Source organism: Pelodiscus sinensis, chromosome 22, assembly GCF_049634645.1.
Source record: "Pelodiscus sinensis isolate JC-2024 chromosome 22, ASM4963464v1, whole genome shotgun sequence".
Classification (NCBI taxonomy): Eukaryota; Metazoa; Chordata; order Testudines; family Trionychidae; genus Pelodiscus; species Pelodiscus sinensis.
The window spans coordinates 21,158,298-21,175,376 of record NC_134732.1 but is presented as its reverse complement, the minus strand read 5'-3'; the positions used below and the strand labels follow the sequence as shown (position 1 = coordinate 21,175,376).

At 48.4% G+C, this 17,079-nt stretch overlaps 1 protein-coding gene across 10 annotated transcripts in view; it reads left to right on the top strand.

The window, feature by feature from the left end:
* DAB2IP (DAB2 interacting protein) overlaps positions 1 to 17,079 on the top strand; it is a 364,307-nt gene that overhangs the window by 80,386 nt on the left and 266,842 nt on the right. For 2 of the 10 annotated variants that reach the window (XR_012897178.1, XM_075905443.1), the window contains exon 1: positions 13,614 to 14,370. The exons of 2 other annotated variants lie outside the window; for them this stretch is intronic. Coding sequence is in view for 5 of the 8 variants with exons in the window: in XM_075905443.1 (XP_075761558.1) it covers positions 14,250 to 14,370 (121 nt within the window). In the remaining 3 variants the exon portion in view is untranslated. Of the gene's footprint in view, positions 1 to 13,605; positions 14,371 to 14,406; positions 14,542 to 17,079 lie in introns of those variants that run through there. 6 more of the 10 variants (XM_075905447.1, XM_075905446.1, XR_012897179.1 and 3 more) reach the window with 6 other exon arrangements.

Sequence of the window (17,079 nt, the reverse complement as noted above, 5' to 3'; positions counted from 1 at the left end):
TAATGGTGAGGAGACAAATCAAGTTATCTTAGTCCATCTTCCAATGGTGTGTGAAATGCAGAGTTTAGTTACTCTAGATTTCAATTTAACTCACCTCTCTCCTGGCTGGAGTCAGAAGTTGTCTTGAACCGGTTTGTTCTTTAGCTCTATTGTTTTATTCAAAATATGTCCCTGTTTTGAGGTCAGGAAATATGTCCCTGTTTTGAGGTCAGTCTCTGTTTCTTGTCAATTCCTTGGCAGGCACAGGGTTTATTACGTTGTCAGGGAAATACCTCTGGTTGGGTTCTCAATCATCCTAGCTCTCCATGTTATTGTAACCTGTCTGGTTACTGAGTGATCCTTCCTATGTGGATCATTGTGGTGGTAGTTGCCACGCAGTGAATAAACTGTTTGTCAATGCTTATGTTTACCTGTCACATTCACTTTATCGGAGCCCGTACGTTGCACTGATTGAACGCCTCGCTTGGGAAGGAAATCTTTGACACATTCAGTGTCCGTGGGGGCTGTGTATGATCAACATTTCTGAAAATCAGGTCCCCCTTGCTTAAGTGCCAAATGGTGGATGTAGGCACCTAAATTTAGGCACCTGAGTTTGAAAAAATGGGAGGTTAGAAACTCTCCAGAGAATGGGAAATAAGGATGTAAATTACTGGTTAATAGGTTAACTGATGTAGCCAGTTAACTCGGATCATGTGGTGAGCCTAGCCGGGCGGGGGTGGGGTCTGCTCAGGCCAGGCCTGACATACCGTGCTGTGGGCAAGGGCTGCTCTGAGCCCATCACACCACACCATGCCATTAACCAGTTGCCGGTAAGTGTTAGGGATGTGAACATGTACCCAAACTGCTACCCGCGCCTCCAGCTCCAGCTCCCGGGAATCCACCTGCAGCCTAGCACTGCTGCCTCTGTATCAGAGGCAGCAGCAGGTATCAGTAGCTGGCTCCCTGGGAGCGGAGTGGCAGGTGGGAGCCAGTGTGTGCTGGGAGCCAGCTTTTAAGCCAGTTCCCAGTGTACACTGGCTCCTAGGGAGCTGGCTGCTGTCCTGCATTTAATCATGTAACTGCTGAAGGGTGTTGTAAAGTTTAATTAACGTTTAAAGAGCCCATCTGGGTCTTTGGCTAAAAGGCCACTCTACAAGTGCTGGGCATAATACTGATTTTTTTTCATTCTCAAAAGATTTCAGGACAGAAATCCAAAGTTGACAGAATGCTCCAAACTGGGACTCAGAAGATCTGGGGTTTAATCCCAGCACTGCCATAAGCTCTTGGTGTGACCTTGTCAAGTCACTCAGTACCTGAATGTTTCACCTGTTCCATGGGGATGCTGAGGAATCGTGGCTGCCACCATGGACCCATCTGGCTTAGATTGCGAGCTCTTCAGTGCTGGAACTGTGTGCGCGCACACAGCATGGCATGACCTTGATCGTGTTTAGGGCCTTTAGATGCTGCCACATGAACAATAACACATACTGGTAAAACCCATATAATGAGCATCAAAGTACAGAACGGCACAGCAGATGTCTCGGTGGAAATCTTGCTAGTGATAGTCCCAGTGATTAAATGATGAGCAGTAAATGCCAGGTCTAAATTCTGGTTTTTGTGTCCTTTTCTAAACCCCCATGCAGTATTGCCAGGCACCTATAGGATAGCTGCCACGTTCCACCCCAGAGGTGACCGCATTTCAGTGGCATGTATGTATGGTCTGTACAGTAGGGTTTTGGGAGTTTTTTGGTTCTAGAGTTCATCAGAAAATTCTTTTCCATGAAACATTTAAAAAGAAACAAGAATGAATTTTTTTTCCTCACACCATGAGGAAATTTTCCTTTTTCAGTTTTTCCAGCAACAATATAAAATCTGAAAAACTGGGTGTGGGGGGAGGGGGGGGGAGGCAGAGGTTGGTTGAAGAATGAGAAAATGTCAGAAGACAATGCATTTTTCTGCAAAAATGTTTGATAGATTAGATACAGAAACAATCTAATCCATCAGCTGGAAACTTTCTATCAACTCTTTTCAGTCCTCATTGGGGTGAAAGGTCTCATGGTGCTGTAAATGTCAGTTACACCTGCTGGTTTATTATACTGTGGCATATGATGGTTCTAGCCCGTCTGCGAGATTGGACACATTTTGCAGAACAGCTCTAATTAGTTCCTCAGCACTTGACTTAATATTCTGATTTAATTAGCGAGTGGGCTCTCAGATGGAAGAGGGCACAAGTTTAGTTCGGAATTAGTCTGACAAGCTTCTCTTCTTATGTTACATTTTCCTTTTGACATGCTGCTGTTGGGGAGTGAGGGCACACCGTGCAATCCCAGCAGGCAAACTCTTCACATGGGAATGCTGTTGGGACATAGAGATAGACAACGGGGAGCTGGGAGTGCGGATGCTAACATTCAGGGATTGTATTAATAAAGGAAATGCTGAGAGCATCTCCTGCCAACATAGTGTGGTGCAGACACTGAGTTCAGTTGACGTAAGTTACATCGTTCCGGGGGGTTGGGGGGTGTTTTCACACTTTAGAATGATGCAACTTACACTGACTTAAGTGGAAGTGTAGACAAGGCCTAAGCTCATGTTATCACACTTTATGGAAACTGGACGACTATAGTCATGAAACAAACGATTCATTAAAAAAAAGTATAAAAAGACTGACTTGCGAATCTGAAACAAAATTCCAGATGATCTTTATCCTGGGTTTCTTGAAAAAAAAAATGTTCTGTAACTTCTGTAAGCTGTAAGTCATCGGTGTGTGTTCATGGATATGTGCGAGCGCACATGCCATTGAGCTGTGATTGTCCGTAGTACAGATTGAGGCAGTTGTTTCATGTGGTGTAGGTCAGTGGCTCTCATCCTTTATAGGCTACTGTACCCCTTTCAGGAGCCTGATCTGTCTTCTGTACCCACAAGTTACACCTTGCTTAGGCTATGTCTAGACTGTATTCCTCTCTCGAAAGAGGAATGCAGATCGAAAATGCAAGTGAAGCACGGATTTACAAATCTCATGCTTCATTTGCATAATTGGGTCCAAGCGCTTTTTCAAAAAAAGGTTTTTTTAAAAAAACCCGCAGTCTAGATGCGGTTCTTTCAACCGCCTCTTTCCCTCCCTGTTTTTCAAAAGAACCCGTACACCTCATTTTTTCAGGAGTACGGGTTCTTTCAAAAAAGGAAGTACATGTACCTCTGGTTGAAAACTATTGGAGTAGAGCATGTACAGTACTTTCACTTAAAATGCTGATTGCCAATACGGCCAAATCATTTTTTATTACCTTTACCACTTTTAGGAAACAGCTGATGTTCAGTCTGGCTGAATGAACTGAGACTTCTGAATTGACTTCAGGGATCTCTCTAAGCTGAGTTGGCTTGCAACAGATGAAGCTGAATAATCATGGCTGAAATCTGAGCCATGGACGTGAAGTATGTCTTGAACTTGAGTCTCTGTTATGCTTAGAATCATAGAATCATAGAGCTGGAAGAGACCTCAGAAGGTCATCAAGTCCAGCCCCTTGCTCTAGGCAGGACCGATCCCAACTAAATCAACCCAGCCAGGGCTTTGTCAAGCCGAGACTTAAACACCTCTAGGGATGGAGACTCCACTACTTCCCTAAGTAACCCATTCCAGTACTTCACTACCCTCCCTAGTGTTATGAGAGTTTCAAGATTTTGAATAATTTTTTAGCCTTTCTGTTGGAAGTCTTTTCTATCTTTTTTGAATACTGGACATTGTAAAAAGAAGTGACATCAAAGTTGAGGTACTTGTATTATTCCTTTGCTGAATTTGGGTAGCTGGGTTCTGTTTACCTATTAGCATTTTCTTGGGAACTTCTCTCTTTGGCTATGTCTAGACTACAGGCTTCTTGCACAAGAACCTTTTTTCAGAAGAGATCTTCCAAAAAAACGTCTTGCCCAAGATAGCGTCCACACTGCAAAAGCACACTGAAAAGTGATGTGCTTTTTCGAAAGATAGCATCCATTCAGTCTGGACGCTATCTCGCATGTAAGCAGTGATTACTCGAGGGACAGAACGGCCACCAGGGTACCTGTGATTTTTCCTCTTCCATCTTCCGAAAAAACTCCCTCTTCCCCGTCCACACATGCCTTTTTGTGAAAGATCTCTTTTGCAAAAAGGTTTCTTCCTCGTGGAATGAGGATTTCCAATTGCACAAAACCCCCTCTGGTCTTTCAATTTACTGTCGAAAGAACGCAATTGCAGTGTGGACATAACTCAAGTTTTGTCGGAAAAACAGCTGTTTTTCTGACAAAACTCTGTGGTCTAGACATAGCCTTTTTGTGGAAGCCCAGACCTTCTGACTCTCTTCTGCATTACATCGTTCCAGTTGTTTTGCTCCCATCTTCCATCTGATCAGGTGGACTGACATACTTTGTCATTTTCAGACAAGATTGGCCTGTTGTTGAAATGCCTGATCCTTACAGAGTTTTGGACATTGTCTAGCATGTTTAGGACTTTTCAGCCTCGTTCTGTACAGAAGATGAAGCTCAACTCTTCTTGCTATTCCACCAATTTAGAGCTCTCACTTCAGGATCCTTTGCTGTCTCCCAATTTGTATGTGGTGCAAGGCGGCTTCAGAAATTCAAGATGCTCTCTGTGGGCATCTGGCTGCACAGTAGTGAACACTTCATATTTTATGTCCTGAAATACAACCTTTTGTTTGTTTACCAAATAACAAAAGTAAATCAATCTAGAGCAGGTGTAGGCAATAATTTTCTCAGGGAGGCCACTTTGTGAATTTTGGTACACGGTCATGGGCGGGGCCTGAGGTCAGAGGGGTGGGAGTGGGGGCTATAGAGAAAGAGAGAGTGTGTGAAAGACACTCTGTGTGTGAGAGACAGACTTTGTGACACAGACTCTGTGTGTGTGGCACAGAGATGGGAGTGTGTGAGTTCAGCAATGTGTGTGTGTGACAGTGACCGTGTGTGTGTGGCACAGAGACAGTGTAGCACAGACTGGGTAGCTTACGGTTTCTCTTCTTAGTCTGCCGGCTACAACTGATGTTAAGTCAGTCAAGCAAGTGGTACCATCATAACATTGTCCATGACCGTTGCTGATGCTCAAATGTAGAGATCATACATCTTTGATTAATGAGCTGGTAGCCTTTGCTGACGTACAGGCTACATTAGACTAGCCAATGAACATTCATGTCCTCACCTACATACGGCAGGCATAAAACCACTTGCTCTTTGTTGCTCCTCTATCAAAATTGCCCACTACTTTCCAGAAACGTTCTCTAAAATCGTCCTCGCAGCTTCAAGGGCCATTATCTCATTTTGAATAACTGGACCTGTAAATTTGTCCTGACTCCTTTTCAGCCATTCTGAAATTGCAGGCAGAATATGCTCCTGATAACAAAGCTGCTGAATAAAGTTGCAGTGAACCTCTCCACTTCAGCATGTATTTTCAGCTTGTTCAGACTAATGGTCTTGCAGTCCAAGTCCCTGTCAAGATCACCTGTACGTTATTAGCATGGGCATTAGGAATTGCCTGCTTAATTCTTTCTACTGAAAACTGAGACCTGGTCTACACCTAAAACTCAGGTTGACTTGGCTGTGTTCCTTAGGTTAAGGCCGGAAATTTTTCACAGTACAACACAGGTAAGTTAACCTCACCCTCACTGTAGACTCAGCTAGGTCAATGGAAGTATTACCCCCTTTAGGAAAGGATGATTTATGACAGTGATGGGGAAAAAAACCTTCTTGTCTCCGCAGTAAGCTGCTACGCTGCAGTGGGGTAGCTGCCGCACTCCAGCTAGACTTCTGTAGCATTTGTTGTACAAACTCCCATGGTCTTGGTATGTCCCCAACATTCTTACTGGCCTTTAGAAGCGCATTGGCTGCATCCTGGTGATACAGAGAAGCTCGTTTTCTCTCATTTTTTTTCCAGCCTTTTCCCGATGACAGAACCTGGACCGAGTGAAAGTTTCAACTGGGTGCTTAGTCAAAACCAGCTTGTGCCTAAAAGTTGGATATCAGAAGAGACCAACTTAAAAAACAACAAATAGTCTGGTAGCACTTTATAGACTAACAAAATATGTAGATGGTATCATGAGCTTTCGTGGGCACAGCCCGCTTCTTCAGATGACCGGAGTTTTGAGTTTAGGATGTGCAGACCCAAAATAAATAGGGGAGAAGGGAGAGGGAGAAGGGAAAAAAGAGGAGGGGAGCAGGGAAACAAGGAGCAGAGTGTATGAAAATATCAAAGGGAAAAACAAGTAGGCGGAACTGGCAATCTGTAAACATCTGAAGATTGGATAGTTAAAAGGAAGCAGATAAGGATCAAAGGACATCATCAGATAGGAAAATGCAGGCCTATGTGGCACTTTAAAGAGTAACAAGATGGTTTATTAGATTACGAGCTTTGTGGGCCAGACCTACTTCCTCAGATCAAAAATCTGATTTTTGATCTGAGGAAGTGGGTCTGGCCCACGAAAGCTCATAATCTAATAAACCATCTTGTTAGTCTTTAAAGTGCTACACAGTCCTGCATTTTGCTTCAGCTACACCAGACTAACTCGGCTACATTTCTATTACTATTATATAGGAAGGGTACTAACGCAAGGATCTACACAAAGAGCTGTTGGCACCTTCATTGAATGTTAGGTAGATAATGTCCCAGCCTTATCTTGACTGAGAAGGCCATCAGCGTGATAATTGAACTTGTGGAGGAACTGTAATTCCAACCCCTCTCTGTGTATTTGACTAGTAGAACTGGTTTGTGACAAGACAGCCACTTGGAGATCTTTTAAAGAGTGATTAGGTAGCTCGAAGTGCTCTCCAACAGGTTTCTGTGTGTTCCCTTTACGTATATCTAATCTGTGTCCAGTGATTCTTTCCCATAGGGACTGTCCAGTTTGTCCAATATATATATATAGCAGTGGGGCATGGCTGGCATTTGATGGCATAGATCAAATTGCTGGATGTGCAGTTGAATGATCCTCTGATTTGGTAGCTTATGTTGTTGGCTCCAGTGATGTCTTTGCCAGTATAGATATGTGGGCAGAACTGGCATCTTTTTTGGTTGCAAGGCTGGTTTCCTGGATGCTTATGATGTGGTTGGGTAGCATGGTTACCAGAAAGAATTTGTTTCAGGTTGGGGGGTTGTCCGTGAGCAAGAATGGGCTTTCCCCCAAGGCCTCTGAGAGGGAGGGATCATTTTCCAAGATGGGTTGCAGATTGTGTATAATGCGTTGGAGGGGTTTGAGTTGTGGACTGTAGGTAACAAGTGGAATTCTGTTGTTTTTACTGCCACTAGCTTGAGAATACCTGGCCACCAGACAACCTCAAACGAATAGGAGCAAAAAAAAAGGGGGGGGGGCCCGTTTTCCCACATATTTACAGCCTGGTGGGTGAGCGGTCTCAAAATCCTGGTGTAGCATGGCTGAGACAGCTCAGTGTTGCAGAACTGAAACACACACACCATACTCTGGCAACGTGAACCACTTACCTTGCGTCCTGTAGTTACCACTGTTCCCTGGAAGCTGGGATCTTGTGAGACCACTCAGGAGAGATTTAGATGCCACCCAGCTGATTAGCATAGCGTCCCCAGCTAGGTTTTGTTTCTAGTAGTGGTGCACATTCACTCATGCCTTGGTGTACATAAAATTATTCCGCACATGGAGGGGAAAATATGCACCTGGATGGAAAAGATTAGCAGGAACATTTATAGTTACTGTTTTCTTTATAGGACAGTCTAGAATGTGGCAAAGGAAGAAAGGGAGCAGTCTGCTCCAGATGACATTAGAAAATCAGCTGCTTCAATGGTTCTTTTTATATGTAACCCTCCCCCGAATGCGTTTCTCACTCTGATCAGGAAAAGACTCCGAGGAGATGACAGGTGGCCCCCGGACATGCTGGTTCTGCCAAAGAATTATGGGCTTCATGTCTGACCTTCCCCATCCCATTGTGGAACATGCCCATGGAACTGAAGCAGTGGGAGGAGGAAGGTAAAGACAGCCAATCAGGAGGCCATGGCCATCAGCCCGAGAGGAGTGACAGCCAGCTGGCCCTATCCCTGATCTCAGGGAAAGGGACTCCAGAAGTCTGTGCGCACTGCTGAGGTGGGGCAGGATAAGGAGAGAAACACCCCGCCTGGCTGCAGACAGGAGCGTGAGAAGCACAGGTGGGTGAGCATCACCCAGACACACAGCACCCCCTCCAAAAAAACAGAGACCCGGCTTGCGGAGCCATTTCCCGGCCAGGAAAGACAGGAAACTGAGCCTGCTGCAAGCAGAGACCTTCCACCCACCCCTGACCATGAAGGGCCGACTGTTACCCTGGAGAAAAGTGGAAGGTCAAGCAAGGGAGACCCTCAAAATAGCATCTCCCTCCTGGGCTGAAGAAACAGGCCGTGAGGTATCGGAGTCTGCCCTACTACAAGTTCACAAACTACATACAACAGCGATTGTTTTATTTAACTCTAGCCAGTGCCCTGACTAAAAAATGGTTATTTGTGCCCCCGAGAGCACCCCCTATGTGTGTGGGGGCGGGGAAGGGAGAGAAAGGGATTTAATTACTTGGAAGCTAGTACTAGTGCTTGAAGAAGGACCCAAGTAGCTTGAGCATCCTTTTCCTGTACCCTTCCTTGTCTGTTCAGCTCTGTCTTTGTGTGACTGTATCCGAGCTGCAGACACGTTGTTCTTCTAATCTACGTGAAAAGGGCGAAGTTCTCTCTGTCTCTGCAAGTTGCTTGGAAAGCTTCCAAAGACTGCGATGGGCTAGTTAAGCAAGTCTGAGTGGGCCCTTCCTGAGTATTTTCTGCGACGATCCCGTTGCCCCACGTCGAATCCCCCCCCCTTCCCGTTTTTTCTTTTTTTGTCCAAGAAAGTGTGATTAATGCTTCCACAGCAGTGTAACCGCACAAGGTGCCAAGCCCAAGGCAGGCCGTGTATTATGTTTTCATGAGCCTTCGCCTCTGACTCATGGGTTCCACACGGATTGTTACATCCCTAAGACTTATCTCGGTCTGGCAACTCTGGAGGGGCTGAGGAAAGAGTTATTTGTGGGTCTCCGTTCAGTTCCTGGCAGACAAGTGTCAGCGCACAAAATACACTTCCCCACAGTGAGTACGGCCTTCCTCTTCCCAGGCAGTCTGGGCACGGAATACGAAGTGCTCTCATGGGTGAAGGTTGGGCTGCGGGAAGCAACTCCCTAACCCCGCCCCTTCTATCCAGGCTCCACCCCCACTGGAACCAGGCCTTTCTCAGCACCATGGGGAGGTGGAACACCGGCAGGGCAGGCAATGAGGGGCAGCAACACTCCGCCTAGGGCAGGCACTCTGGGGGCGGAGGCTGGGTGGGAACAGGCAGGCGTTTGGAAAGGCATTCTCATCGCCTTGCCTGGAAGGGGCCCGCAGAACAAAGGAGAATGCCTTTCCCCAGAAACGAGGACGGTTGAGAGGAATGATGGTTCTCCCCTGCGGGAGAGCAAGAGGGCTCACGGGGGAGAGCAGCTTCTGGAGAACAGCGATTGTTTTCCAGGCACAAACGAGTAGGTGAATGATAACACAGTGACGCTAGGGTTGCCAGATGGTCTCCCAAAGAATACCGGACACGCAGGATTTTTTGGTCAAGCAAAAAAGGAAAAAAAAGGAACATGGGGCGCCCAGAGCGGCGATCACAACCCCGCCTCCCAGCCACTCCTCTCACTCCCACCAGGTTTCTGCGCAATCACAGGCTCCCAGTGCTGATCGTGGCCCCGCCTTCCAGCCGCTCCCCCTGACCATGCCAGGCTTCCGTCCGGAGCGCAGCCGGAAAAAAACAGAGAATATTGCACATGTCCGGTATTCTCTGATTTTTTTTTTTAACTGGATGAAGAACGCAAATACCGGACCGTCCAGTAGAATACCGGACACCTGGCAACTCTAAGGGACGCTCCAGTCAATGGAGAAGGGGGGCTGCCGGCCAGCTGTGCCCGTCAGTCTCTGTGTACTGGTAGAACCCTTGGGCGACTGCCTGCTGTAGCTGTGACTCTCGGGCTACGTCTACACTGGCCCCTCTTCCGGAAGGGGCATGTAAATTTCACGAGTCGTCGTAGGGAAATCCGCGGGGGATTTAAATATCCCCCGCGGCATTTAAATAAAAATGTCTGCCGCTTTTTTCCGGCTTTTAAAAAAGCCGGAAAAGAGCGTCTAGACTGGCCCCGATCCTCCGGAAAAAGTGCCCTTTTCCGGAGGCTCTTATTCTTACTTCAAAGTAAGAATAAGAGCCTCCGGAAAAGGGCACTTTTTCCGGAGGATCGGGGCCAGTCTAGACGCTCTTTTCCGGCTTTTTTAAAAGCCGGAAAAAAACGGCGGACATTTTTATTTAAATGCCGCGGGGGATATTTAAATCCCCCGCGGATTTCCCTACGACGACTCGTGAAATTTACATGCCCCTTCCGGAAGAGGGGCCAGTGTAGACGTAGCCTCGGAGCCAGCCAACCCATCTTCGGGCCTCTCTGCTTCATCACAGCACCGACACTGGTGCTGACCCAACACGTCTGCAGCTCCTGGAAGTTTTGCCAAGGAACAAAATAAATCGCGATGTACAAAGCTGTACAGAAAAGGCAGCAGGCCTGGGCGGCAAAGGCCAGGCACTTCTGAGGCCTAGGCAAATACAGTAGGGTTGCCAGGTGTCCGGTATTCACCCAAACAGTCCGGTATTTTCGGCTTCTGTCCGGTAAAAAAATTCAGAGAATACTGGACACCTAAAATGTCCGGTATTTTCTGAATTTTTCCCCGGCCAGGAGGCGAAAATGCCGGGCACCTGGCAACCCTACAAACACTCAGCGCCTGGCCTCCCCCTGAATCCTCCCCTGGCTCCCAACACCCCCAGCCCTCCGACCCCAACTCCCATGCTTACCTAGTTCCCCAAGGCTGCCAGCACAAAATGGCTGCCGGCCAAAAGACCTAGTGCTCAACCACTCCCCTGTTCCTATCCCTGCACTCTCTCTGAAATGGGACATGCTGTTTTACTTTATTTTTGGGGGGGGGGGCTTACTTAGAGTCCTTTTTTTTTTTTTTTTTGCTCAACAACTTTAGCCCCCCCCCCCTCTTTTTTTCCCCTTCAACAGAATTTTTTTTCCCATTTTTGGGGAGATGGGGTGGGGTGTTTAGTATTTTTGTTTCAACTATCTGGCAACCCTAAATACAGGCGGCCACGTTTTACTCCAGATATCTCCAGGGTAAACCCAGTCCATGGTTGCCTATGACAGCAGGTGGCATGTTCGTGGTCTCCAGGCCATGCGTGTCAGTTCAGCCCAGTAGACAGGTCTCCATAAAAATCAGCCTTCTATTTGACCCTCCCCTCCCCCATTAGTAGCTTGGGGTGGGCGTGGTCCCTGGGTGTGGCACGTTGATAGAAAGCTTGCATTCCCACTGCCGGGCTATTTTGGAAAGAAGTCATGGATCTCTTTTCCCAGGTCTGTTAATCTGGCTGCTTTTGCAAGCCCTGGGTTCCTTCCCACAAACGAGCACTTGCATCAGGGCAGGGCTTTCAAAAGGGAAAAAAAGAAATAGCTCTGGAATAATTGGAATGGTCCAAACCAGTCTGTTACCTCCCAGCTGGGTCATTCGTTTTATTACCTGCTGCTCCGTCGCCATCTGTACTTAATGCCTTCAAAACCTTGACTGAAGTGAGTGAGAGAGACAGAGAGGCAGGCTGGCTAAACTTTAATAAAACTCCCCGGCTATTTATGCTCTTCTAATAAGGCTCCCTTCTCTTGTCATGATAGTTTATAGTCCTTCATTAACTCTTCCCATTTTATGATCACCTGCATAAACATCTCAGAAGGTCCGGCGGTGAGGGAGAAGGGGGGGGGAGGAACCCAAATACAGACCAGATGCTTAAGTGCACATGAATGGAGGCAGAACCATCAGTACAAACCTCCTGATCACTTCCACCTGTTCACAGAAGTTAGCACAATCCCCAAGTATCCCTCCTTCACTCCATTCCAGGTGGATCTAAGATGTGTCAGCTGGTTCTGGTTACACAAGAACAAACTTGCTGAACCTTGCCCTTTTGGACCCTCGGAATTCGAGTGAACTTTTAAAAACAATTTCTCGGTGCCAATGCTCGTTTCTGTCTGCCTTCTGACTCAGGGGAATGCCGGAGCTATCAATGAGATCTGTTATCAAGGCCTAGGTCCCATTAATACTAGTGGAGAATCTCTTCTAACGAAACTACCTGTTTGCCATCTGGAGACCTGAACATTCAGCTACTACTGTGGACCGAATCTCCAGAGTGAACTGCCAAATGGCTTGAGAGTTCCCCATTGCTAATTTCAATAAGTGCTTCTCTCTCCTTGTGACTGGAAGATACCAACCCTGCCCAAGGGGAGGTCGAATTTGTTCTGGAAAATGTTTCAGTAGTTTGCTTGCCATTCAGGTGGGTAAAAACAAACTGCTTCTCTCCTGGGTAAAGTGAATTGAGTAGCCGTAAAGCAACTGTGGCCTTTTCCCGTGTGATCTGCTGTATGAGTCTGGTCAGTGAGGGTGCAGCTGGATAGAAGCCAGGCGGAGGAATGCTGCTGTGTTATTGCATCTTGCAGAGGGGGGAGAGATGAGAGACGTCTGTTGTCCAGCTGTGATCTTGCCTACTTGACCTAAACTTGTCACAGTCAGGTTGATTGGTTTATTCCTGCACCGTCTCAACGTTAGTCTAGAATTCCTGAGGTGTGGCCTCAAAACCAGGCCTGGACTTCAACAAAGGCAATGCCACACTCTTTGTCGCAGACTGCACCGAAGAGCCTCTCTAAAGAGAGAAGTGAAGTGATGTCTCCATTACTCAGTATTTAGAGAAGAGGCATCTCGCCGATATCCCACCCTAATGTTTCCCACGCCCCGCTTTGTCAGGCCAGGTTTGCCGATGTTGGGAGTCAGTGCGGGGTGGTGGCGGAGACTGGGGTGGAATGGAGGATTTTTGTTTTCTTGTCATGAATAGAGTGCTAGCGGAAGGTGGTGGAGGGGGAACCCCTCAGCCTATCACCAGAACAGGCGTGGCACAGGCCACGTTGGGGCAAACTTCCATGCTGTCCCACAGCTGGCCAGCTTAGGGCCGGGGTGGCTTTGTCCTGCCTTTTCCCTCCTTGACTTCTTCCCTGACAGAGCCAATAGGTAAATTTGGTGCAAGAGATGGGTAAAGTTAGCAAAGCCAGACACTGTGCTGATAGGCCCCCTGCAAATGTCCCTGACGTTGCCAGTAGCCCATCCCGTGGTCAAATTCTCCATGAGCTTGGAGTGCAAACGCAGCGAGTGTATCCGTCCCTTGTTCTCTGGTGAGCCCATCCTCGGTCAATCCTTCCTGCCACTCTCCCCTCGCAGCTTTTCCATGCCTGCCAGGGCTTCTCTGGGGGCCTGCCTGAAGAGTTCTGGGCAATGCACCTCGGAGCGGGGCTTTTGAAACTGGAGGCTTGGGCCTTTCTTGTTTCTCTCTGTGGCTTAAAGCATTCATTCTGCCCATTCGAATGTCATGTTTGAGCTCTGGGAGCCAGAGGCGGAATCCCGACGCGGCCGGAACCTGAATGGTAACGAGGCCTCTTTCTTTACCTCCTGTGACATGCTATAATTTAGTTTGAATGTTGAAAGGAAAAGGGCCTCCAGGGGAGTCCAGGCCTCTGCTCGCTCAAGTTCTAATTAAAGTTATTCCCTCTCGAGTTTCACTTTGTTTTCTGGGGCTTTTGCACGCTGATGATTAACATGTGTCCCAGGGCAAGGAACTCATTACACCCTTCCTCCAGCTCCTCTTTCACAAAGCCCCAGGAGCCTCTTGGTGCAGGTCCTGCTGGCTGAAACTTAGCCCTCAGAAAGATGTAGCGACCAGGGGCAGGTCCTCGCCTGGCTAGCACTTTGGGCTGGGAAGCCAGCCTCTAGCAGGAAGCTTGCCTTTTTCCCGTGGCTCAGTCCGATGTTGCTGTCCAGTGAAGACGATCCAGTCCAGGATTTCTTCCAGCCTTTTCTTCATATTTCAAGAGCCCAGGCCAACTCTGGCTTCCTTTTCCAACTCTTAACAGGCTTATCTCTTTGCGGGCCGGAATTGTTAGCACAGGGTAACTTGCCTGCTGCGCGTTCTGCCTCTGCTCAGACATGCGCTCCGTGCTGAGTTTAGGACTTTTTAATTGTAAATGTCAGCACTGAAGGGCTCCTTTTCTTTTTCTCCTCTCTTCTACTCTAAAGAACCAGCCTCCTGTTAATTAGACACTGGAAGTGGTGCCGCTTTGACAGAGGGGGGGAGCGAGCGTGCGTGTGTCCGTGTGAAATAGATACAAAAATGTCAATGAACAGCAGGAAAAGTTCTGGGAGACCGTCTTACTACTATCGACTGCTCCGGAGGTCGCGACTTCAGAGACAGCGAAGCAGATCCCGGAGCCGGAACAGGCCACTTAGCAGGGGTAATTGCAAGCGAAATTTCATTTAATTGAAAGTGCAAAGACCGATGTCGTTTTGATGAACAGGCGAGTCTGTTACTGTAGGTGATGAGCCCAGTATGGAGACTCCTGTGTGCCGCGATGTGTAGAGTGAACTTTAGAACAGACCTGGTGATTGTTCAGTGCTGTGGTCAGGTAAGGGGGAGAGCATTGCCTAGTGGTAATATGGATCCGGGAGTCGCCTGGGTTCTATTCCTCACTTTGATGTTAAAATGTGGGGTGGCTTCCATTAGGCAAGTCCCTTTGCCTCTGGCCTTAGTTTCCTTACCTCGAAAATGAGGGCAACAGTAGGTCCCGAGTTCACTGGGGTGTTCTGAGGCCTAATTGATGTTTTTGCAAAGTATCCTGGCACGAAAGAGACGATGGGAATGCAAAGAACTATTGTTACAATGTGTTGCTCTTCATGAACTGGGCTCCTAGAGGGTCTAAAAAACTTGGAACTGCATATAACTTAAGCACTTTCAAAAGAGCCAAAGGGCTTGTGCTCCCAGATCACCAGTGAAGTGCGGGGGGAGGGAAGGACGACGGGCGCTTGTGTGTTCACAAGCCATGTTGGTGCTCTTGCAAATCGCACGGTAGCACAATGTATTTGTCTCGTGTGGCAGGCGCGCGGACTGCGGAGCCGTGTTTCTTTTGGATGTGCTCATTCATGCCGTCCATTCATTCCACTCCAGGCAGCTTCTGACCCAGTTGCATTTTTTAAAAATAAGCTGCTCTAGCTTTTCCCTTGCCAGGTAAAACAAATGTTCATTGCGGCTCATGCCTCCCATGAAAGCACTCGGAGGAGAGACCCTGGTCTGTTTTAGAGCAGCTTGGTCCGTTTGCTGGTGACATGCTCTCTGTAAAAGGGGGGAGGAGGTTTGTCGGCCACTGTCCCGAAGCCGTTTCAGAAAAAGAAGGGTAATGTTCTTGTTGTGTGAGTACAGGGCTGTGTCAGAAACCGGCCCCCTTGGGCCAGATCCTCTTCTCCAGGACACGGGCGTGAATCTAGACCTATGCTGCTTCACTGGCATTAGGTCAGATCTACACCTGTTTACCCAAGAGCAGAATTTGGCCCCCAAAGCACTAGCTGGGTTCCAGCGTTATCTGTCTTTTTTTTTTTCCCTGACACTCACTATGTTCTGTAGGGAGGCTTAGTTCAGAACCATCAGTCGGGGCGTATTAAGAAGGCAAAATTAGTCCCCGAGTTTCCGCTTTTCCAAGATGCAAACCATGTCTTTCTCTCCACCGTGTTTCTGTTTTGCCTGGCAAGAAAAAGTGTTTGTTTGCAGACTCACAGGCATGTGGTGGTTCCTTGCTTCCCCTTGATTTGTTTCTCATTCACAACCCAAATGTTTTCCTGTCGCTTAGTTGCTGTGACAAATGAGATGTTCGTGGCTGTAATTAGTCTCAGTATGGACTTGCCACCGCCACTAACCCTGGGTCGAGATTGAGCTATTTTCTGCGTGGAAGCAGATTGGAGTAAAGTGAGAATGATGCTAGTGTCTAATGGGGCAGAGTTAGTTCTTCAATAGCTTTGCTCATCTGTTGCTCTCAGGATGTGTTTCAAAGTGTGGGGTGTAAGAGGGCCACAGGAAGTAACAATGGCTCAGAGAGGTGCAGTCACTAGCCCCAAGACACACAACATAGGTCAGTGCCGGAGCAGAGACTTAAACTCACAACCCGTGACTCTCCCAGTCCAGACCCCATGCACTGGTCTGGGATGAGTAACCGAAGTGCTGGAACACGAGGGGACAGGTGACTTTCTTGAGATTTCTGGCCTCTGTGGTAGACTTACCGATGACGAACAGGCAACTTCAGGAAGGTGAGCGTCCCAGACTGGCCTTGTAGGACACACAAATTAGGATGAGATGCTGAGCCTTGCGATACTCCTCGTTAGCCAGTGTGAATAGACGCAGCGTCAGCATCAGAGTTTCAGGAGATGGTCCCTCAGTTCCTTTGGATTTGTCGCTGATAAGGCTGAGGGCTGTAATGAAATGTCAGTTCTCAGTCGTGTGGTCCACCCGTCTCTGACGGCAGACAGTGGGTGGGGTGTGAGGCAGTTTGCATGGCAGATGCTTTAGGAAAATCTGCGTAGAATTTCCAGAGTTAAATAATATAGCAAGGCAGCTGGGAAGAGCCAGGTTCACCTGGCCTAGCCCGGAGCTGCAGTGACTCAGTGACTCCTGCTGCAGCACTCGCGTCAGGTGGGAAGGTCCCCTCGGAGGCTGGAGCTTTCCGGGGCGGGGCGGGGCAGGGGCCAAGCCTAGTGGGTCAGATCCAACTTGTGGGGGGAGGAAAAGGCTCCGCGTGCTGCCACTCCCCCTCCCTCCGGCTAGGGGAACTGCAGCACAGGAAACCGCTCACCTGGAGGCTTTTGCCGCTGCTCCCATTGGCCGGAATCACAACCAATGGGAGCAGCAGGAGGCAGAGTCAGGTAAGCACCGCTCTCCTTCTCATGCCCAGGCCTTGCACCCCAGCGCCTCCCACTGAGACCCCACACCCTCACCTTGCTCCTGCACCTTCTTCCCGCCCAGGCCTCCTCACCCCACTCCTGCACCCTCCCTCCCAGCCAGACCCCCCCATCCTCACCCCACTCCTGCACCCTCCCTCCCAGCCAGACCCCCCCATCCTCACCCCACTCCTGCACCCTCCCTCCCGGCCAGACCCCCCCATCCTCACCCCACTCCTGCA